The following is a 23,507-nucleotide window of genomic DNA, read 5'->3' on the forward strand; positions in this document are numbered from 1 at the left end:
CACATATAATATATTGTTTCCGGGGTCCCGCGCATGGGCGGGAATATTCTAATGCTTATGACTTTGATGAGGATACCCCTGGAAGAGAACTAGGATTACAGGTAAGTAACTAATCCGTATGCACTCTGCGGAGACTAGGGTCATAATTAACGAAACGGAATCCTAAATTTACTGTCAAAGGCAAAATGTTCCTGCTTTAAAAAAAAAAGTGCATTGTGGAAATATACTGAAACTTATCGACCTGCATGCAAATATGGTTGTTGGTCACTCCTGCCACAATTGCTAATCTGCATCTTTAAATCTAGCTCAAGAAACTGGGTGTGATGCCACCGGAGCAGCCACTTCCACTAAAATGTTATCGGATATACCAGATTATGTGGGCAAATAATGGAGATGCCATCAGCAGGCAGTATGCAGGAACTGCAGCCCTAAAGGTAAGAGGTAAGGCATGTCCGCAGACAAGACACCATGCTGTCAAGCATCTCATGTACGCCATGATAACTTTTGCTTGTTTGTCCAAAGGCCTTTCAACCCTGATGCATAGCTCATTTCTCGTGTACTTTGCGTTTGCAATATACTATGAAGGCAGTTAGATTTCTGAAAATATATGAGAGGAACCATCTCTTTGTGCTCTCTCATTCCAGAGCTCTTCACAAGTCTCTCTTCCATGGGAGGATGTACCTTGTAAATCCTTAGTCTTTGGCAATTAATATTTATTGGTCGCTGGTAATTGGCTCTGTAATTTCCGTTTTAGGGCCACTCTTGCAGTCCTGCTAAATTCATGTTCACACATGCACAATTTAGCAGCAGCGGACTCAGATGGTCATACTTGCGGGCAGTCTCTCTCAGTCAACTATGCATGAACGTTTGCCTGCCGCAGCCCTCTCTGTTAAACTTTTCTCTAGCCTTCCAGATGCACTTGTTCCTCTTCCTGATCCTGAGATCTTCCCCTGAGTTGAACAGAGAGAACAGAGAGCTAACCACTTAACAGGTGTCAAGATTATGGGTGGGGGTTTGTGTAAGTAAGTGCGACTCTTGGTTGGGGGACTAAATGCACACTGATGCCCATGCACCAGGACTGCCGAACCGTGCGATCTGGGGCCATTGGGCACAAGTGTTCTTCAACAGGTTCTTCAATGGCAAGGTGAAGGTTGCAGGTTAATTGGACAATATCTTGGAGCGCCAGTCAATTTCAGCCACACAGCTCAGGCAAGTTCTTGGAGCCTTCCAAGAGTAGAATGGGGGTTCTCAAAGTGGGTGTTTGCTGGTAGCTCAACTCTGCAACTACTAGTCAACGTTTAGATGCAGTTTTTGGGGAGTTTTAGCTTAGATTGTGCTGGTGTTAGAGCAACATTTTAATTTGCATATTAAAATGAATTATTTTGTAATTGATACAGTAACGCTCTGATATGCAGAACTATGTTTTCCGGGCATAGGCTAAACTTGGTCTCAACTCCATTTTGTTTGCGGGAGCATCCATAATATTCTTTGTGTGTTCATTTTTCATTGACAGCGCATGCAGCAAAATGTCCCGTGTTTTCTTTTCTCTAACAACTAAAAAACTAGCAATATTAAAAGTTTCCCATACAATGTTCAACATACGTAAATATACTAAAGCAGGCCTTACCTACACAAAACCTTTATTCTTTAAAATGGGTACTAAAAAACGTTTGCGAAAATGACGATAATGGTCACAAAACATGATAAAGTGCAAAGTGTCTTGGGTGGAAAAATTATCACAGGAACAGGGACCCAAATCTTCCGCCCTTCGCCACCCCTGCGGTTCTGCCAATAAAAAAATGCAAATAATTCAATCTAAATCTTGTTAAAAGAAAGCTGTGGTAGTGTTTTGTTACTTCATTTAGATAGGGTTCTATTGCTAAGTTTGTTTTCAGGAGTGAATGGGCTAGTACCGTTGGTTTTGTCAACTATCTGACCTCTCATTCTGCTTGTATCATACATAAAAAATGTTTCGTGACCCATAATAAATCTTTCTTAGATAGCATGTTTGGTGAATTAAACAATTATGGGCGTCCTAATTTCACTGTTAACTTCTTAACATAACATAAACAAGCAATACTGCTTGCGCTATCCAGCAATAAACAGTGCTGAACAATCTCACGATTCATCTCTAATTCGGGGTTGGTCCAGATCATTATCCATTTAAGTAGTGGTGCTATTCCAATCAGATCTGACACAAAACCAATACCCAGCTCCTGAGGAATAATGTAAGAAGGTGTTGATTGCGGAACTAATAACAAATTTTTCAGAAATGTATTGTCTGCTATTTGGAGGTCCTCAGCCTCATTACATCCCCGTACTTCAGACCTATAGTTAGAGATAGCAATATATGTATAATTATTTAACATGGTTTGGACTGGCTTAGCCCCTAGCCTGCGTGCAAAATCAAGAAGTGCTACTGTTTATCTTACCATAGCGTTTCTTTTAGCTTTCTTTTGCTGTACCCATGTACCTCTTTCATCAAACAAAACCCCCAAATACGAAAATGTAGTCACCCTCGATAGTTCATTTCCCCTCACTATAATGCGTTTTTTGAGTCTATAGCGCATAATCATATTGTGTGATTTAGTCAAATTAAAGCTTAAATCCAGCAAACTCATAAAATCTGCAAAGGAATTTAGGAGAGACTGGAGCCCAATCGCTGTGTGTGCTAATAAAACAGCATTGTCTGCTTATAGAAATGCTCGGATTAACCGCTCCCCCACTCGAGGGTTATCTTTACAGGCTATACACAGAGCGGAGTCTAGATTATTAATATATAAAGTAAACAATAAGAAAGCTAAAATGCATCCCTGTCTGACTCCTCTAGAGTTGTGAATACTCTGTTTATGATTTACCCTATTGTTATATCTCACCTTGGCGGTGAGATCCCTATGCAGATCAGATAAAAAGTTGACAATTGTCTGGTCCTTTCCCATTTCAAGTAGTGAAGTCCATAGTTTGGATCTGTTTACTCGGTCAAAAGCCGAGGACAGATCCATAAAGGCCAGATTTAATGTTCCCTTTCTGTCAAATTTATATTTTCCAGCTAGCAGATGCAAGTTTAGGCAATGATCCACGGTGTACCCCTACCTTTCCTGAAACCATCCTGCAAATTTGATAGTACATTGCACTCTTCCAGACAATCTGTTAATTTACTGCGGACCTCGCTTCCTCATACCGCAGATTCAATCAGCGATATTGGCCTGTAACATTGAGGGTCTCCTGTCTGACCCTTCTTAAAAACTGGTATAATGGTAGATTTGTGTAATAAAGTCACAGTTCTGTATCAAGTCCAGTCAGATTAGTTTATAAAACCTTAGCTCAGTCCTGGATAACTGTGGTCCGAGGAGTCAGACTTTTTCAAAGGGACATGTGTCAAGCATTAATTAGTACCAAAACAGTTGAATACAAAGACAATGCAACACAACACAAATCTGACACCAATTTATAAAAATAGGTTGTATTTTTATCTTTAAATCGACACCTCACGTGGATTGGTGTCACAGGGCGGAACAATCAGTCTACCAGAGCTGGGGCTGTCCGTGCAAATGGGAAAAGATATGGGGAAAGTGGGCAAAGTATGGAGGCCATTGGGCAGAGGATTGAGGATCATTCCAGTCTTCCAAGAGAGAATAGGCAAGTATTACTTCCCTGGAGGGCAATGGTGGCAACAGCGAACCAATTGGAAACGATGTATGATGCAATATGGGGTACAGGTAACACATGTAAACTCACTGAACTTTTATGATTTTATGTATGATGTATATCTCAAGATTGTTACATGTTTAATAAAAAGAAGCTTAAAAACAATAGACACCTCAATGACAAAAATCCACTGGAGAGGTGAAGTTTTAAAGAAACAATAAAGCAATCAGCTTATCACTTAAAGCAATAAATCATTGTAATCTATAGTGACTCGTCGTTTAAGGTTAGCCACCACAAGTACCTTGAAAACAGCTATAAGGGCTTTCTAGTGGGATCTAACTCCAATATGGAGTCAGTCACAGGGACCAGTCAGTTATAGTTGAACAGTTACATTGTAGTTTAATCAATCTCCAGTCCAGTCCAGGTACTATGGGCAAATCGCCATAGAAGTCAGTGGAGTGGTCCTGGTCCAAAGCATGCCAGTACAGGAGTCTTCCTATGGCCACCCCTTGCCCACGAACATAGAAGGGTGACTTTAACATCAGTGGTTGATGTCCCACAAAGTCCGGGAGATGTCCAGCACAAAACCAGTTGCCACCTGTCCACTGGTCTTCAGTTACAGCAAAACAGTGGGTCCCTTTAACTTGCAGTAACTTCCATGCTGGGGGACAAAACTGCACTCCAGTGACTCTCCCGGGCCCACAAGGCTTGGGTGTAACGTTTGAGGTTCGAGCCTTGGTCTCCCAGACCATGCCTCGGTGTCCAGCGGTGATCACGCTTCATGGCGCTGGGCTCTAGTTTAATGCATCGATTCATTTGATACATTTAAGTATCAAAATTTGTAGTGAAATGCTGTTTTAAATCTTATCTTTATGGACAAATTGTCTCATCTAGTCTTGAAAACACCATCCCTGATCCTGCAAAGGACGTGTCCTCTCTATTGTGCATATTATCGAACAGACAATGCCTATGCAGGCAACCCCTCCGACTCTCTTAGGCAAAGAAGCTGGGCAGAACGTGGCTGAAGACCCAAAGCGAGGGCAGTCAGGGGCTGTCATACTTTGGTTTTCAGGAATGTGGCGAGGAGAGTGCACCAAAGTTCCTCGGAACAACACTCATGCCCTGTCCTCACAGTGTAGATGTTGAAGTCTACCTCAACCTCCTCTGCACAGCTTTCCGCTAATTGGAATGCAGGCTTCTTTTTCTGGACATTGGCCCTCATACCGGAAAAAAAGGCACCTTAAAATCACAGTTGTACGCTTCTTCCCCGAAGGCCATGATTCAGCGCACTTCTAGCAAAATTTAAGGATCTCCAGGTCTGTCCTTGACTTGGTAATGAGGCTGGCAGTCCAATATCCCAGCCCATGAGTTAAGAAGATATCTCTAGACACACTGCTTTTCGTCTACTCCTAGTTGTTTAGAATCTTGACACAAGGACTCTGTCCTGGGGATTTTAGTCAATTTCTATCCGAAGCTGGCAAATGAAAATGTGATTATAAAGCCCTGCTCTAATTTGGTGATGTCTATTATCAAGGCAAGTGGTTTCTGTTCACTCAGGCTGTCTAGCCACAGCTGTTTGATTTGCAGTTTTGCCAGTAGAATTGGGTGTTCCCTGTAATGTTAGCAAAAGAGAAGGGGTTTTCGTATCTGGCTACTCCACACAACTCTTCTGCAACACACCTCTGATACAGAAAGATGCAATGACCTCCTCTTTCTCTTGAAAAGGTGCACATCTACCTCCCTCTGATAGCTCGAGCAGGCTTCATTTCAAAGATCCTTAGTAATGTCCTAGGCTTTCTTCCATCTCACATCCCTGTCTAGCAGGATCTCACTATCCTCTGTATTGTTAGCTATTCACACTCCGGTGTTCCAAAATTGATTCCTACATTCATGTAGTCGAATGCAGCACATTTTCTTGACCCTCACTCTGCCTCACACTTACAAAGGAAGCATAGATGTGCCATCAGTGTACCAAATGGTTTACATAAATGCATGGAATCGAAAGGAATAACACACAATTTAAACTAAAAATGCCAGTAGGTAACTCTCCCAAGGAAGATAACCCGTACAAAGACTTGCTCCTCATACTGTAAAGTTGTGTTGCCAGTTCTTCCGAGCCCAGTGAAATTACATTAGTCATTCCTCTTAAAGGAGGGGTGCACATGATGGACCCTCAGTACCACAGAGCGCTGTTTTGGATCTCAGTCCATTTTGATACATGTCATCAGCATACATGTGTAAATGTTGTGCGCATTGAGGAGAAAAACAAAAAATTGAATGTCCACAAAGGGAGCCTAGCTGTGTTTAAATTGTAATTATAAGGGAAATAATGCTGCAAGGGATGTGGATCCTGGTACCTGATTTGCAGTTTCCAGTTCGGCTCTAAAAAGATCAAGCAACCCAGTATCAGCTAATGGATAGATTGTAGCCTGAGAAATTGCCAGTGGCTGGGATTAATTCAAGCATTCCATCCATCACCTTGTTATTTTTGCATTTGATGCCCTAAGTGCGCTGGGTATGCCCAGACTTAGTTCCCGGGCTCACTGTGCCATTGGAACCAAACTATACCTCGCTGAGGAGCCCTAATAAGGGCGAAATTGGTCACGGGTTGTTTGTGTTCCGGTCCTAGGAGGACCAGGCCTGGCAGTTCAGGCTGGACTGTTCCCATAAGGCACAGTGTCAAGACTGATTTGCATATGGCTGGGTCCAAACTGAGGTGGCATGGTGGGTGAAAAATGAGCGATTGGGATGTGGCCTGAGAAATTGCCAGTGGCTGAGATTAAATAAAGCATTCCATCCATCACCTTGTTGTCTGCAGTGCCAGCAGTGAGTGGCTCCAGAAGCGATCCCTTAACAAAATTCTTGGTTCATGCACGTTTTGAACAAATTGAGCACAACAGTGCTAAATACGTGATGCTCAATTATGAAATCCAATATCATGAAAGGCAATGAACTGAGATGCAAATAACTAAGGCATATAAATATTTGGGTTATTTTAAGGCTGGATAAAGTTCTGCTTTACAAAGCTGACTATCTCTGCACATCATCTGGTTTTATTTGTCCTAACTAACATCTGCTGGAGACTTCTTTGTTCTGATGAGAAAGAAATGGGTTTGTCTTTCAGGGTGACTTCACCAGGACTGGTGAAAGAAAGCTGGCTGGGGTAATGAAAGATGGAGTAAACTCTGCAAATCGATATTATCTGAATCGTTTTAAGGATGCCTACAGACAGGCCGTCATAGGTAAGAGCTCGGTGTCTACATGAAAGAGGCAAGAATCTACATAGCATTTTCTTTTTCTGAAATATTGTTCTTTATTTAGCTTCTTATGTGAGTTGATGCTGCAGTGCAAACAGATGTGTTTTTTAAGGATAGTCACCTTTTGTCAGTTTGTCGGGGAATGTATGGTGAAACAAAAAGCTGGTAATAGTTAATAAAGCTCCCCACAAAGGGTATTTGAAAGAGTGAGGGTAAGAAGTTTTAAAAGCTGCATGAAATGGGAGGGTGAGTGCAGAATGAGAAGGAATCAAAGATGGGCGTCAGAGGTGAAATGAAGTCAAGACTTTAAGTGGGCCATCAATGTAATTTAGGGGCCCGGTTAACCAGGGGGTATGGTTGGTTCAGAAGACATTTATTTCAGCCTGGAGGGGCATTAACATTCCTTATAGGGCCATGCACCCTAACCTCTCCTGGTTTGAGAAAGCTTTCTTAATATGCTGTGAATTCATTTGCCTTCCCAGTTAGCTTTTTTTGTCTGTACTCGTCAATGTAAATGTTAATATTTGTTTCTTTTAGATCTGTTGCAAGGAGTCCCTGTGACAGAAGACCTTTATTCAATATTCTCGAAAGAGAAAGAGCACGAAGCATTACAAAAGGAGAACCAGAGAAGCCATCAAGAACAAATCAGTCTTTTGTTGCAGAACTACATGAAGCTGCTGTTACCAGAAGATGAGAAATTTCATGGTGGATGGGCTCTCATTGACTGTGATCCCAGGTCTCTGCTCTTTAACAGAAACATATTTAATTGGGAAATGCTTTTGAATCTGTATCTTTCTCGGACACTGGGGTCAAAGAAAAGTGAGCCACCAGCAGTATTTACAAATGTGTCCTTAGTTTTATGGAGGTATCACATTGCATCCATGATATTTTAAAGGTAGACAGTCTAATTGCCTAGTCTGCTTATTCATGGGTGATGTTCTAACAGTCATGGAGAAAGTTAACAGACTGGTGTGCTGCACTGTTACTGCCAGGCTTGGCAGTGGGCGTCCACTAGAACAGTGTACAAACCCACACTCTGTGCATGCACTGGGGACACCTTTAATTTAGCTTAATTTGTGTAGGGAATGCTGCACCCTCCCAGCAACAAAACACAGGTAAGTCTCCTAGATCATTGAATCCATGATCCCAAGAGAGCTTACCATATGTTAAGCACTGGAGCTGTGAGCTCTTCAGTTGGATGGGGGGGGGGGGGGGGGGGGAGACTCTCATGGCTTAATCTGTAAAAAAAATAATAATAATAATAAGTGCTGCACCCCTTCCTCTGGGCCACTAACTCCATAATAGCGCCGATCACATTGACTTCGATAGCAGTATGGCCTCTGGACCCCTGGTAGTTTTATAGTTGTTCCTTGAGTATTCAGATTAAGGATGCAATATGTTAATTTTCTTTTCTTTTTCCTTTTTTCTTTGTTTTCCCATATATATGTGGGTGACTCCAAGCTTTTGGTAACTGTTTTTGCAATATATATATATATATATATATATATATATATATATATATATATATATATATATATATATATATATTGTTCTTTGTTTGCGTTATCGTAGGGCAGTCATGTATGCACTCTAAATGCATGTGTATTTGGGATGGATAGTGCTATTAACGACTCCCGCCACTCCCTCTCACGTACTGTGGCAAGAATATAATACCTCCTAAACATTACATTGAGAAAGTGAGCTTAGTGGACAAGTGACAGTAGTCTCTACGGTGTAGAGGAAACATATTTTGATAGAGCAATATTTACATAAAGTGTTGATGAGAGAACAGCTAAGAAATGTTCTAAAAGTGATACTCTTGCTGCGGTTCTGGATCTGTATTGAACATGATGATGTTATCTTTTATAAATGCCAATAAAAACGATATTTAAAAAAAATAATAATAAGTGCCGGGGCCTCGTCATGAGGCCAACACAATTTGCACCACACATTGCCACTGCACTCGCATCACTACTAAACATCAGATTGCTACAAGTGTGACAATTCATACTGTTAGAGGCTGCTAAAGCTTTAAGAATGGCTTGGTTGGCAGGTATTGTTTGTTTTTAATTTATTTTGAATTAACAAACAGCAGTTTTTCTGCTCATCTTTAAAATTGTACTAAAAGCGCCACCTTGGGGCACCGGTCAGAAGTGTAGGTTCCGTCAATTAAGTTCTGGTGGCGGCAATTAATTATTTAAATAAATGCCAGTGTGGAGCACAGCAAACCACTGACTCAAATTAAGCACCGGGGACTCTGTGTGGCTGGTCCTATGGCCAGTTGCGGCCGGCATGACTCGCGGGTGAGGTAATGCGGGGAGGTTGCGTTAATAAAAAAAGTGAAACTTCCCTTCTCCACTGGTCCCGCGTCACATCTCCTTCTCGCTGCTCCTCACAGGAAGCAGGCAGCTCCCCTAAGCCAATCACAACGCTGCAATGGCAGCGTTGTGATTGGTTAGGATTCCGACCCCACAGGGGTCTATGGGGAGGCCATTTTCTCCATGCAGGCTGCATGCATCCTTCATGGAGAAAACAGAGTATGCGAGACTGGTTTGGTCAGCCTTGGGGCCGACCAAACAGCCGGCACCCACAAAAATGGGCAAGCCACTCCTCCCCTGCCTGAAGCAGGACCCCCCCATCCGCCCGCAGTGAGAGAAGCAGAAAAATAAAATAGTATTCATAATACCACTTTATGTTTCTGCCTCTTGCACTGCGAGACAACAGTGGGGCAATGCTCCCCTGCCCGCGAGGAGGAGGCGCCCCTGCCTATGGCTGCACTTCTTGGCCTGAAATATGTTACAAAAAATACTCAGACATTTTAAATGTTATTTTGAGTAATGCTTTATTGCCTCATTGCAATGTGTGAATTTATGAAATATACATTTTGTCACGATTATTGGTGAATTTTTGACAAAGCCTGTAGGACAACATTGTATAGGTTGATGTGCTGACCCCTTGATAAAGCCACTAGGCCCGCCACTTTTTTATATTTTCCTATTCTGACCCTTTATATTTTTACAAGACATAGTCAGTCGTGTGCAGCTGGAGTCAGTGCCAGCGGCCAAGCCCTGCTCCCAACACCACTCTGCACATGGCCAAAAGGGCTGGGGGTCCGCTTGGGGTTAGGCGCAGAGATGGGCCTCAGGCCAGACCATACGCCTTAGCCCACGCTGCACACGGTCAAAGGAACCCATGGTTGGATGGGGTAGGACTTGGCTGCACACCAGGCCCTGCGCCCATACCCACACTACACAAGGCGATGGCCGTCTTACTATACCTTAAAAACACAGAAAAAACAAAGCTTAAAGTTAGGTGAAAATGTTAGTTAAAACATGCCATCCCAAACTTAAGAATGTTTGGTTAAGTTGTTGTCCCTTTGGTTGACAGGGGAAGTTAAGCCAGCTATCTTGGATGGATGCTGCCATCGGCACACGTGAGAAAGTGTGCATTGCTGACCTCCTGTCTGTCACAGAAAGCGGCAAGCCCTGCAGTCTGCCTTTTAAATATACATCACCTAGTCAGTTGCGGCTGGTGTGGGGGCAGAGTGGTGGGCGGGGGGATGGGAGGGACGACGGGGAGGAGGGAGGGGAAACTGACAACAAATTAAAAGAACTTAACTGCCGCTCTTTTCCATGTCCTCGCTGCAGCGCAGGCTCTGGATGCGGTCTTCTTTTCCTCCTGGTGCTGACATGGGCGGAAAGGGAAGGAGTTTCTCCCTTGTACAACACGAAACCAGCCAATCCTGAAGCTGCGGTTTGTTGTAGCTGGCTAACCCATCGCTCATTTTGAGGCTGGGGGCCTGGGGCTGCACCGTTTAGGCCTTTTACAGCTGCACAGCAAGTAATGCCAGCTGCACCGTTTAGGCCACTTAATCCGTGGGGACAGGTCTGATTGAGTTAGGAGTGAGATGCACTCCTTCGCCCCATTCCCTCACAGCTGCGCAGCACTTAGTGCCAGCTGCAACGCTTAGGTTTGCACAAGTGCACATTCATTGACTTTTGCTGCATTAGCAACAGCCCAGACATTCTGGATACAGGGCATTTGAGCCCCCCTCTGCGATGGCCAGTTGGCCAGGGAGACTGAGAGGTTTGTTGGGGCCAGGCCCTATTACGATTATGTGCTGCTAGGTAATGTTTTTCATGTAGTATGATTTACGCACTCTGCTCTGAGTACCTCTTAACCGCATCGCTGCTGCGGTGATTTTTGCGCTGTGCGGCAAATGATCATGTTGCTGTTTCCATGACGAGCTCAGCTCGTCATCAGCACACGACACCCGTGGGTGATGACGAGCTGAGCTCGTCATCAGCATCGAAAGGGTTAAGGTGGTTTATGATGATGAGGTTGTCCTTCATATTATGGTTATGCTAGTGAGATTTTGTTCCACCCTATGCTTTATGCCCCTAATGTTAGTATTCTCAGAAGGTTAGGGTCCATTATTAGTCTGTTGAGATTATGGGCGTACAATGGGTTTGGGGCCAAATGTGGTTTTTGTTACAGGCTGATGCTAAGCACAGTGATCACTAATGGTCACTGGGTCTTCGTCTACGATCTGTTTTACTTTTACTAAATTTGCTTTGTGATGGTTCTGACAGTGGTCCAGCTGGCCCTGTCACATGTAAACAATTCCCTTGTAAATACTATTTAGTGCCAGATGGCATCATGTATACCTAGTTGTAGGGCCCAACAAATACCAGCGGAACCGCAGGGACTTCTAAGCCCCCAATCTTCTTCTGCTCTGAAGTAACAACCTGTTCCTAATCGCATTAGCACATTAGTTTAGCTATCTTCACCCAATGTCTGGAATATGTGCCCCCTTTTTGTCCTTATACTTCTCCTCACCACCGCTCTCCTAGTGACACCCTTCTCATATCCCCCCCACACTCCTCCTCCTCTTTCTCCCAACATGGCCACCACTCGAGTTAAGGCTGGAATGAATTGCTACAAAATCTTCTATCCTCCCGGCCAGAGAAAAGCCTCAGTAAAACGACTGAGGTATAACACTATTGAATGTTTCCCGGATTCCCTTTTTGTGATCCATTTTACAATGGTCGTTTTGGGAGGCTCAAAAACGATTACATTTTCTTCACTCACGACACTCCCTCTTGGTCCACCAGCTTATATAATTCCCTTAATGTCACCTCCTCCTCCTCTATCCCGCATGGGAAACAACAACAAATGTCCCGCTCCGCGTGTTTCAATGGCTCCCTCATTATTTCACTCTATAATAACGGTACTGTCATGATCCAAGGCAAAGACACCTGTCTCTCTCTCTTTGACCACCTCTTCCCCTCCCTACTCCTTTCCTCTGCAACCAGATTTTCCCCTGTCTCTTCACCCAGCTCCACCCACTACTCCCTTTCTCCTCCCCTGACCCCCCTACACTCCAATAGGCTGCACCCTCGAGAAGCACCGGTCGGCCCTCTTCCCCCCCCATGCCCTCCTCTCCCATTCCTCCCCCTCACAGTATGCCGTCACTTCATTCCGTCAGCCTTACCTCTAGCTGATATGCTCCTCGTCTAATCTGCACCGTCCCGGTACTCCAATCTCATCTCCTCCCCCATTTTCCTACCTACCACCCCCCTTTTTAGTCCACCTCTCCTCCAACCCTCTCCCCCAGTTAACTTTTCCTATGCTCCCCTCATTCCTCCCTCTCCCCCTCTTCTCTACCCCCTTCTCTCCTCACTATTTACCCCGACTTCTCCACAAACCCATTGCATCTCTCTCCTTCCCTCTACTCCTCCAGCATTGCTGTGCTACCCCCTTTCCCCCCATGGTAACCCTTTCCACCACCAATTTCACCCCCTCTTGTTTCCATCGAGCCACCCAACCGTCTGTGCTCTGCCCTACTCTCGCTGGAAAATAAGCTAGGCTCTCATATCACCTCCATCTCCCAGCTTGTAGCTACCATTTCACTGTTAAGCTCCAAGATTTCCACCTTTCCATTCACCTCAACTCCTTTGGAAAACTCTCACCTTCCCACGAGGTGCACCTCTCACCCCATAATAGCCAAGCATAGCCTGTTGTCTGCGAACATCGTCAACTCACACAAGCCCTTGAACGCCACCTGCAACGCCTCGTAGCTCTACTATCTACACCAGGGGTACTCATAGTACGGCCCGCGGGCCAGTGGCGGCCCGGCAAGCCTTCCCTGGCGGCCCACGGACCCCCGAGACATCATACCTGTGTTTCCCGAGGTTTTTTTTTAAAGTGTCTGCAGCAGCGAGAGAGACTCTTGCTGCTTTGTGGGGGCTGCCGGCGGGCGATCCTAGGAATGGCAGAGTAAAGCTGCAGGGGCCTAAGAAGAGGTGAAATACAAAGGCATCATTAACATGCAAATGGTCTTTTAATGACCTGTGAAGTGCTCGGGTGCGGCTGTGAGTGTGTGTGTGCCCCGGCTGGCGCACAGGCAGGGTGAGGTGACAGAGGGAGTGGGTGGGAAAGGGAGGGGGAGGGGGACGGAGAGGGAGAGAGAGAGAGTGAGAGGGAGGGAATGAGTGAGTGAGAGGGAGGGAGTGAGTGAGTGAGAGGGAGGGAGTGAGTGAGTGAGAGGGAGGGAGGGAGGGAAGGAGTGAGAGGGAGGGAGTGAGTGAGTGAGAGGGAGTGAGAGTGGGAGTGAGGGAGAGGGAGTGAGGGAGAGGGAGTGAGGGAGAGGGAGTGAGTGAGAGGGAGTGAGTGAGAGGGAGTGAGTGAGAGGAAGTGAGTGACTGAGAGGGAGTGAGAGAGAATGAGTGGTAGTGAGTGAGTGGGAGTGAGTGAGAGTGAGAGTGAGAGTGAGTGAGTGGGAGTGAGTGGGAGTGAGAGGGAGAGTGTGAGAGGGAGTGAGAGAGGGGGGGGAGAGTGAGTGAGGGAGAGGGAGTGAGTGAGGGAGAGTGAGTGAGGGAGAGGGAGTGAGTGAGTGAGGGAGAGGGAGTGAGTGAGGGAGAGTGAGTGGGAGTGAGTGAGTAAATGAGTTCAGTGAGTGAGAGGGAGTGAGTGAGTGAGAGGGAGTGAGTGAGCGGGAGTGAGTGAGAGGGATGAAGTAAGTGAGTGGGATGGAGTGAGTGGGAGGGAGGGAGGGAGTGGGAGGGAGGGAGTGGGAGGGTGGGAGGGAGTGGGAGTGAGAGGGAGTGAGTGAGAGGGAGTGAGTGAGAGGGAGTGAGTGAGAGGGAGTGAGTGAGAGGGAGTGAGTGAGTGGGAGGGAGTGAGTGGGAGGGAGTGAGTGAGAGGGAGGGAGTGAATGAGAGAGAGTGAGTGAGTGAGAGGGAGGGAGTGAATGAGAGGGAGTGAGTGGGAGGGAGTGAGTGAGAGGGAGGGAGTGAATGAGAGAGAGTGAGTGAGTGGGAGTGAGTGAGTGAGAGGGAGGGAGTGAGAGGGAGGGAGTGAGAGGGAGGGAGGGAGTGAGAGGGAGGGAGTGAGTGAGAGGGAGGGAGTGAATGAGAGGGAGTGAGTGAGAGGGAGGGAGTGAGCAAGTGAGAGAGAGGGAGAGAGTGAGAGTGAATGAGTGAGTGGGAGAGGGAGGGAGAGGGAGTGAGTGAGACGGAGAGGGAGTGAGACGGACAGGGAGGGAGAGGGAGTGAGATGGAGACAGAGAGGGAGGGAAAGGGAGGGAGTGAGAGGGAGGGAAAGGGAAGGAGACGGAGAGGAAATGGAGAGGAGAGGAGAGGAGAGGAGAAGGAGACGGAGACGGATGGGAAATGGAGGGAGAGGGAGGGAAAGGGAGTGAAAGGGGGTGAGACAGAGTGAGTGAGAGGGAGGGAAAGGGAGGGGGACGGAGAGGGAGGGAGTGAGAGAGAGGGAGTGAGAGAGAGGGAGTGAGACAGTCGGAGTGAGACAGAGGAAGACAGGAGAGAGGGAGAGAGAGCTAGAGAGAAGGAGGGAGACCGAGAGAGATGTGTGTATGCGGGACGGCTCAGTGGGCAAAGGCGTCCGCTGCTAGGACCTATGATCAGCCTCATGGTCAGTTTTATGTTGTTGCTCTAGCCCCTCCCCCTCCCCCACTGACCACGCCCCCCCCCCCACCGATGTGGCCCTCGGACACAAACCAAACTGTAAATTTGGCCCCCGAGAGAAAGTTTGTGAGTACCCATGATCTACACTATTCCGACCATCTCCTCTGTTAGAACCAAGCATCCACCTAAATCCCCCCGAGCACCTGCAATAAGAACAGTATCCCTATCACCCTTCAGAGCCCAATTGCCCCCGTCACCAAAACAGTCTTGACAGAGCTGCGCTGTCTGCTCCACAACTGCAGATCTGCAATCAAACACAAACTTGAAATCTCCGACACCATCACCCTTCACAACATAGATATGCTCTTCCTCACAGAGACCTGGTTCAACAATACCTCTCACTCTATGTTTGATCTCCTACTACCCACAGGCTATTCTTTACATAGGAATGACAGAATTGACAAAGTTGGGGGAGGTGTTGCAGCCCTCTTTAGAAACTCCCTTCAACTTAAGGCTTTTCCTATCAGCTCCTTCCTCACTTTTGAAAGTTTATCTCTTGAGCTTCAATTACACCACCGCTCACCCCTCAGATTCCATGCCATTTACCGCCCGCCATGCAGCTGCCCGTTGTTTATGGAGGAACTCACTGACTTCATTAGCGGCCAATATTCACAAAGTGACAATCAGATCTTCGTCGGTGACTTCGGTCTCCACTGGGGCTCGTCTCAATTCTCTTCTGCAAATTTGCTGGCCAACTTCCTCTCTACAAACCATCTTGTCCAACACTGCACAGAATTTACACACTCTAAGAGATCAATCATGGACCTTGTGATTTGTAAAGCTGGCATGCTTTCTATCGCTACCCCTATTCATGTAGACTGGTCTGACCACCTCCTCATCCCATTCTCTCTTCACCTATCACATTCTATAACTCTTGGCCAACCTAAGAGGGCTACCCCCTGGTTCCATGATCCTAAAAATATTGACATCGGTTCCTTCTGTGAATCAGCTTTGCTATCACTTCCAAGGCTAAACCCGAACCTAGATGTTGACAAACTGACCTCCCAATGCCTCACAGTCCTTGCAGTCGAAATCAATAACGTCGCTCCTCTCCAAAGCAAAAAGAAAAGGCCCACTCTCTCAGCACCTTAGTTCAACAAATCCCTCTATGAAGAAAGGAAGCACCTTAGATTCCTGAAGAAACAATGGAGGCATGCGCCCTCCATCGATTGGCTAGGCTTCGCTCAGCAAGATCCAAGTACCACAAGCACATCTTCCTTGGGAAAGCGTCGCACTTCAGAACCCTCATTGACTCAGCAAAAAATAGACCCAGAAAGCTATTCGATCCCATCAAGAATCCCAACTGCTCTCCCCCAACCTCCAAGCTGGAGGATTCTACAAAGAACGCAGCGGATTTCGCTATATTCTTTGGCGAAAAAGTGAAATCACTGGTGGACCATGTCGCTCATCCTACCCCTCCAGAGGAGCGCAAACCCTTAGCCATTTGGCAGAACTTTGACCCTATCTCTGAAGATGCCCTCCTCAAATGCATCTGCGAAACACAGCCTTCCAACCATTCCCTGGACCCCATCTCTAGTGCCATTGCCTCTGACTTCTATACCCATTCTCTTTCCTATTTGACCACTCTGGTCAACCTCTCGCTCTGTCAAGGCTCCCTTCCTGTGTCCTTCAAAACAGGGCAGGTCACCCCTCTGCTTAAAAAACCCACTGCGGATGCGAATAACCTCAACAACTACCGCCCCATCACTAACCTACCCTTTCTTGCGAAGATCACAGAAAGATGTGTAGCAAAACAACTCTCTCGTCATATCAAGGAAAATGATCTTCTTGATAATTTTCAGTCTGGCTTCATCCAAAACTGCAGAACTGAAACAGCCCTGCTGCAAGTGATTGATGACGCGCTGCGGATACTCGACTCAGGGGGGGTCTCGTCTTCTAATACTCCTTGACCTTTCTGCAGCCTTTGACACTGTCAATCACAACACCCTCCTCAACACTCTCCAACAGAGAATGGGCATGGAGGGCACTGTGCTTAAATGGTTTGCTTCCTTCCTCTCCGATAGATCCCAAATTATCAAAATAGCTAACTGTCTTTCATCTCCTTTGGCAGTAGGTCAAGGTGTTCCTCAAGGCTCTATACTTGCACCCACATTGTTCAATCTCTATTTAGAACCACTGGGAAATCTCCTTAGTGAATCCGGGATCCACTATCATCTCTATGCAGATGACACTCAAATCTACCTCAAGGTTGCCTCCATTCACGGTCTCTCCATCCTAAGCACTACTCTCGACTCCATTCAAAACTGGATGTCAACTCATCAACTGATTCTGATCCCTCCAAAACTGAATTCCTCCTCCTCTCCTCCTCGCTTTCTCCTCCCCCGGTTCAATCATGGATGGATCAGATAAATCTACTTAACAATAAACCCATCATTGTTGACAGCCCTTGTTGTCATACTCGACAAAAAACTCAATCTAATCTCCCACATCAATTCCATTGCAAAGTCTGCTCGATACCAACCGCGCCTTCTTTGGGGAATTCGCTGCTTCTTCCCGGAGAAAGACCTTAAAACACTGGTCCAATCGCTGGTCCTCTCCAGACTTGACTACTGCAATTCTCTTCTTACTGGCCTCCCCAAATCCCATCTGTCCCCCCTTAAATCTGTTCTCCATTCAGCAGCTCGTTACATTTTTGGAGCCAAAAGAAATGACCACATCACACCCATGTTATCCACCTTCGCTGGCTTCCCATCGAGGCAAGCTCTATCTATAAGACTGCCTGTATCACCCACAAAGCCTTGCATTCCTCCTCTCCTCGCTACCTGGCGAATAAACTGAAACTCACTGGAGGCTCTAGACCATCACGTAATGCGGAAGATTTACTGCTCGAACCTCCCACTTTCAAGAAGGAAAGATCGATGGCCCAATCCTTTTCAATAACAAAAACATAATTTGTCCCCCAAGGAATTGTTTGAGAATTATTATAATTTTCAAAACGTCACAACAGTGATCATAAATCCACCAATGCAGGGAAATTTGCACAAATACCACACAAATATTTAATTGTAATTTTGTGGGTTTTTTTCTTTTTTTTATAATTGCAACATGGCAACACACATACTACTAAGATTCTAAACACAATTAGTAGTAGTATATAAAACACCTTTTGCTTCCAGTACGGATGAGTAAAATACCATACATAACATACATTTTATATTACAAATCATCAAATTCAGAATCACAAAAATTAATGTATGAGCAAAACGATGTTGGGCGTCAACGTTTCGGTCCCCTGTCAGTCTATAAGCTCCTCAGGACCATCATCAGGACGAAATGTTGCACATATGTATATATCCAGGGACTTCCAGCCCGGAAGTGACTAAATGCAAGAAGGGTATCAATACCCAAAATAGGTGTTCTGAATAAATCTCACCACGAAATTACACAGAGGATCCTGTATTATAGCAAGACTCTTCGCATAAGGGTATCATTCACTTTCATGTAGAAACCTGCGACGTTGGCTCCACACACACCCGACTTCAAAAGACCGAGGTCGGGTGTGTGTGGAGTCAACGTCGCGGGTTTCTACTTGAAAGTGAATGATACGCTTATGCGAAGAGTCTTGCTATAATACAGGATACTCGGTGTAATTTCGTGGTGAGATTTATTCAGAACACCTATTTTGGGTATTGATACCCTTCTTGCATTTAGTCACTTCCGGCTGGAAGTCCCTGGATATATACATATGTGCAACATTTCGTCCTGATGATGGTCCTGAGGATCTTATAGACCGACGGTGGACCGAAACGTCGGCGCCGAACATCGTTTTGCTCATACATTAATTTTTGTGATTCTGAATTTGATGTTTTGTAATATAAAATTTATGTTATGTATGGTATTTTACTCATCCGTCCTGGAAGCAAAAGGTGTTTTATATACTACTACTAATTGTGTTTAGAATCTTAGTAGTATGTGTGTTGCCAAGTTGCAATTATAAAAAAAGCACAAAATTACAATATAATATTTGTGTGGTATTTGTGCAAATTTCCCTGCATTGGTGGATTTATGATCACTGTTGTGATGTTTTGAAAATTATAATTACTCTCAAACAATTCCTTGGGGGACAATTTATGTTTTTGTTATTGACGATACCCAGTCCCCATGGGATTATTGGGTGCCTCTATTGTGTTTACCAATCCTTTTCAGGCAACGCAGTGAGAATCTGGAACTCACTTCCGCGTCCACTCCGGACCACCATCTCCTCCCAGGCCTTCAAAACTGACCGCAAGGTTCTCCTCCTTCAAAGACACTTCCAAATTTAATTTACGCCCTCTCTATTACCTGAAGGAAGACCTTCCATTACAGAATATTCTATTCTCCATGACTACGGAAGTGCCTTCCAAGTGTGTTCTTGTCGTCTGAGTGTCTGCCAAGTATTGCAGCATTATCCTTCTACCTGTGTTTGGTACTCTTTTGTAACATGCACACGTCACTTTTCTCTTGTAACACACTGTTTGCTACCTCTTACATTTTGTTTGCTCTAGATACTTGCACAAGTGCCACCATTGTCTACGTAATGTTTGTTCTTGTGTTTGAGTGTCTGCCATTTATTGCAGTATTATCCTTCTAACTGTGTTTGGTACTCTTTTGTAACATAGACACTTCACTTTTCTCTTGAAACACACTGTTTGCTACCTCTCACATTTTATTTGCTTTAGATACCTGCACAAGTGCCACCATTGCCTAGTAACGATTGTTCTTGTGTTTGACTGTCTACCATTTATTGCAGTATTATACCACTACTTGTACTTTGTATACCTTTGTTACCTGCACACATGTCACTTTTTCCTCCTACAATGTACCGTTTGCTACCTCTTGTATTTTGTTTGCTCACATTTGTCACTTTTGCCTCATGTAACTTAATGTTCACTTGCAAGTTTCTCCTCATGTACCATTACTGTTCCTTTTGTGAAGCGCTCTGACACCTTCGGGTAAAGTCTGCTCGAGATAAAAACGCATTAAAAAAATCCCTCAGCTGTTTCTCAGCCCTGGGATTGCAGTTCTATGGTGCGCTTTGAAGTGCGCAGGTCAGATTGTCCGGTTCTAGAAAGCCGGACAATCTGACATGCGCACTGGCAGAGGTGTGCATTAGTAGTGCAATTGCACTAATCAGCCCCGCCCCCTGCCATCGCGCTGTCAAAGCGCGAGCCTGGGACACATTAATAAAATAGTATTTATTACCATTTTATTAATATACTAGCAGCACGCCCCGGCGTTGCCCGGGGCAGAAGGGGGCTGGGGGCAGCATACTTGCACATCGTCAGTGAAACTTACACACGCACACACAACGTGCACGGCATGACACCTTTCTCAGGCCAGCTCAGGTAATGTAAAATGATTTCTCTGTCCCACATAAACACTCACTTGACTTCTACCAATCACAACACATGATCTAACATATATTTATAATTGCCCACTGGCTCGATTCGGCTGCCATGCCCCAAATGTCCGTCGTGCATGCTGCAGTCTGCTACAATTAGTTTTCCCTTCGTTGAAAGGTCACTCATAATTCCACTGACATTCTGAAAATGTCACACATAGCCATTTGAAACCTTGGCAGCTATGTAAATAAACCTCCCGCCCGACATTGCCCAGCTCGCCTCTTGCCTCCCGCCCGACATTGCCCAGCCCGCCTCCCGCCTCCCGCCCGACATTGCCCAGTCCGCCTCCCGCCTCCCGCCCGACATTGCCCAGCCCGCCTCCCGCCTCCCGCCCGACATTTCCCAGCCCGCCTCCCGCCTCGCGCCTCGATCCGCCCGCCTCCCGCCTACAGCCTGCCTTTGCCTTACCTGGCTGCCCGCAACGTACTTTACCGCCACTCCTCGCCGCTCTTTGCCTCTCCATGAGCGGCCCACTGCAGACTCCACGCCACTCCTCGCCGCACGTTACCGCACCTCCCCCACATGTCGTCATGACGGCTACGTCGCGGCCGGCGCTAGTTTGGGAACTACTTTGTTTTGAAATTTTTATTTTTTAATTTACGTTTTTTTTTAATTTTCTGTCGCCTATGTCCATCTACACACCCTGAGGATTCAAACAATGTATTGGGTGTGTAGATTGGTGCTGTGGTTTCCGTGTTTACCTTGCCAAAAGGTGCAAGTTCTCTCTTTATAATAGTAGTATAGTGTATAGATGTGCCAGTTGCACTCGCAGCATACGGGCAACGTTTTTCTGCCATAACGAAGGCACCACCCCTGCCTAGTTGTTGGGGATTCCTGTCAAAAGTTTACCTTTATGTGAACCTAGTTATAGAAAGGCTTATAGCTGTTTTAGATACCAGTTAAAGAGCTTTTAATTCCGCTGGGTATATTATTGAACAATCTCACTCAATTGGCCTTTCATTTCTGTTTCGAGCCATAGTACCACATCTTGTAGTTGTGCAGCATATTAATATGCTATGAGATTTGTTGACATGCTTCCTTCCCTCTATGATAAATGCAGGGTGTCGAGCACTGCTCTGTCCCTTGATCTTTTCTAGTACAGCTTACGCAGCACCTCATCTAGCTTGAACAAACATGGTTCCGGGATTCGCATTTCAATATAGCACATACAGTTCTCTGGGTGTGACTATCATTTCGCTTAGTGCAATCAGTCCCAAGAAGAATATGGGGAATTTTAACCATCTACATACACCTGATTCAAGCACTGTCAACACCACCTCCACATTATGTTTGTATGCCTCTCATTTTAATGCCCAGGTAATTTCAGTAGTGTTAGCACTTGCAAAGGTCTCCTGGCTCTATTATAGCGAAAGGCAGTGATTTACAGCCTTATTCATGAAAGACCCGTTTCATAAGGAATCGCTATTACAGGCTCGCAAAACGGGATTCATGTAGGAATCGCAAAAAAATGCGATTCCTACATATTCCTTATTTGCGATTAGCAAATTGCTAATCGCAAATAAGGAATAACTCCCCATTCATTCCTATGGGCCAAAAGGCCCATAGGAATGAATGGGGAGTACTCCTTATTTGCGATTAGCAATTAGCTAATCGCAAATAAGATAGCAATTTTAAGGGTGCCAGGGGTGTCCAAAGGACACCCTGTAGCACCCCTTAAATGCAAGTTGAAACAGGTGTTGCGCACACACATGTCCAAAGGACAAGTGTGTGTGCAACATGCAACTTAGACAAATGCTTTTAAAAGCATTTTTCTAAGTTTTCGCTATTTACCACGAGGTTTGACCTCGCGGTAAATAGCGGGCCGAAATTGCGAATTCGCAATTTTTAAAAGGATGATGAATTGCAATTAAGGAATCTCAAATAGAGATTCCTTAAATGTAATTCTTTGCAAAATAGCGAAATCGCTATTACCGATTTTTGCATTTGGGATGATGAATCCCAAATGCAAAAATAGCGCTCGCAGAGGGACAGATTCTCAGAATCTGGCCCTTTGCGAGCCGATTTCGGCTTGATGAATCAGGCTGATAGTTACGTTCAGCCTGAATCCAGAGAGTGGCCATGATCCTTCCCTCTAGCTTTCTCCAGATATTGGTTGGGTTTCTCGGAGATAACAGTATGTCATCGGCATACAAAGATATGATGACCCATTTATTTCTAAGCATGGGCGGAAAATCCGTTTCGCTCGCGGATTTTGCGGATTTTCGGTAAATTCGCAATCCGCAAGATTCGCGAATCTCCCGCAAAATCCGCAAATCCGCGAGCAGCGGATTTTGCTCGCACTGCTCGCACTGTTCGCGTGAGTTCGCGGCTTCCCAGTACAACTTCGCGCCCCGCGAATAAGTGCAAAATTGCAGAAATACGATCTTAGCAAAACTGAAACTACTTACCAGGTTCAAAAGTTCAGGCTCATCATTAGTAGCCATTTCCTGTAGTGCTTCCTGAGGGGCCCCTCCAGAGTTCAGTTGCCAGTTGCAACTATTATGTGACCCTGCTCTGAACCTCAGAATAGTTACACATATGCCACAAAGGTCCTGAATTACAGCTAAGGGAGACAAGCAGGAGCCAGGCTGGAGGTTCAAATCCATTAATCAGCCCCTAATTCATTATTGTCAGTTGGGGCAGGGCAGGTGTTGTAACTAATTTTGCAACAATGAAAGCACTTAGCAAGTGCAAAAGATCACTAATCAGGAAGCACTAAGGAAGCAGGTGCCAGCTAAAAAAATATTCTGTGACACATTAATCAGCCCCAAATTAATTCAGGTCACTTGAGGCAGGGAAGGTGTGCTTGCATTGCCACAATAATGTACACTGACTGGACAACCAGAGGGTGCTGTGATGAAACAGAGGGTGGCATGGGTGGGCCAGAGGGTGGCATGAGTAGTCAGAGAGTGGCAGTGGTGACAGAGAGTGGCAGTGATGAAGAAGAGTGTCCCAAACAGGCTGGACACGTAGAAACAACAAGTTCGCGAAACTTGCGACCCGACAGGTAAGTTCGCAATTTGCGACATTGTACAAAACCCTCGCGAACTGGCAGAAACCCGCGCAAACACAAAAAAAAAAAATTCGCGAGAATTCGCGGATTTTGCGGATTGCGAGTTCGCAAATCCGCAAAATTCGCAAACGCGAGATTCGCAAAATTCGCCCATGCTTATTTATTTCTAAATTTGTATTACCTTCAAATTTAAGTATTT

At 45.5% G+C, this 23,507-nt stretch overlaps 1 protein-coding gene across 1 annotated transcript in view; it reads left to right on the forward strand.

The window, feature by feature from the left end:
- Nucleotides 1-309: 309 nt before the first annotated feature.
- LOC147666656 (phosphatidylinositide 4-phosphatase SAC2-like) overlaps nucleotides 310-23,507 on the forward strand; it is a 241,221-nt gene continuing 218,023 nt past the window's right edge. Inside the window, exons 1-3 of the mRNA XM_086948986.1 lie at nucleotides 310-434; nucleotides 6,773-6,890; nucleotides 7,443-7,641. Of these exons, the coding sequence (XP_086805112.1) occupies nucleotides 324-434; nucleotides 6,773-6,890; nucleotides 7,443-7,641 (428 nt within the window). The 5' untranslated portion in view covers nucleotides 310-323. The remainder of the gene's footprint in view (nucleotides 435-6,772; nucleotides 6,891-7,442; nucleotides 7,642-23,507) is intronic.

Source organism: Lissotriton vulgaris, unplaced genomic scaffold (assembly GCF_964263255.1).
Source record: "Lissotriton vulgaris unplaced genomic scaffold, aLisVul1.2 SCAFFOLD_750, whole genome shotgun sequence".
NCBI lineage: Eukaryota > Metazoa > Chordata > Amphibia > Caudata > Salamandridae > Lissotriton > Lissotriton vulgaris.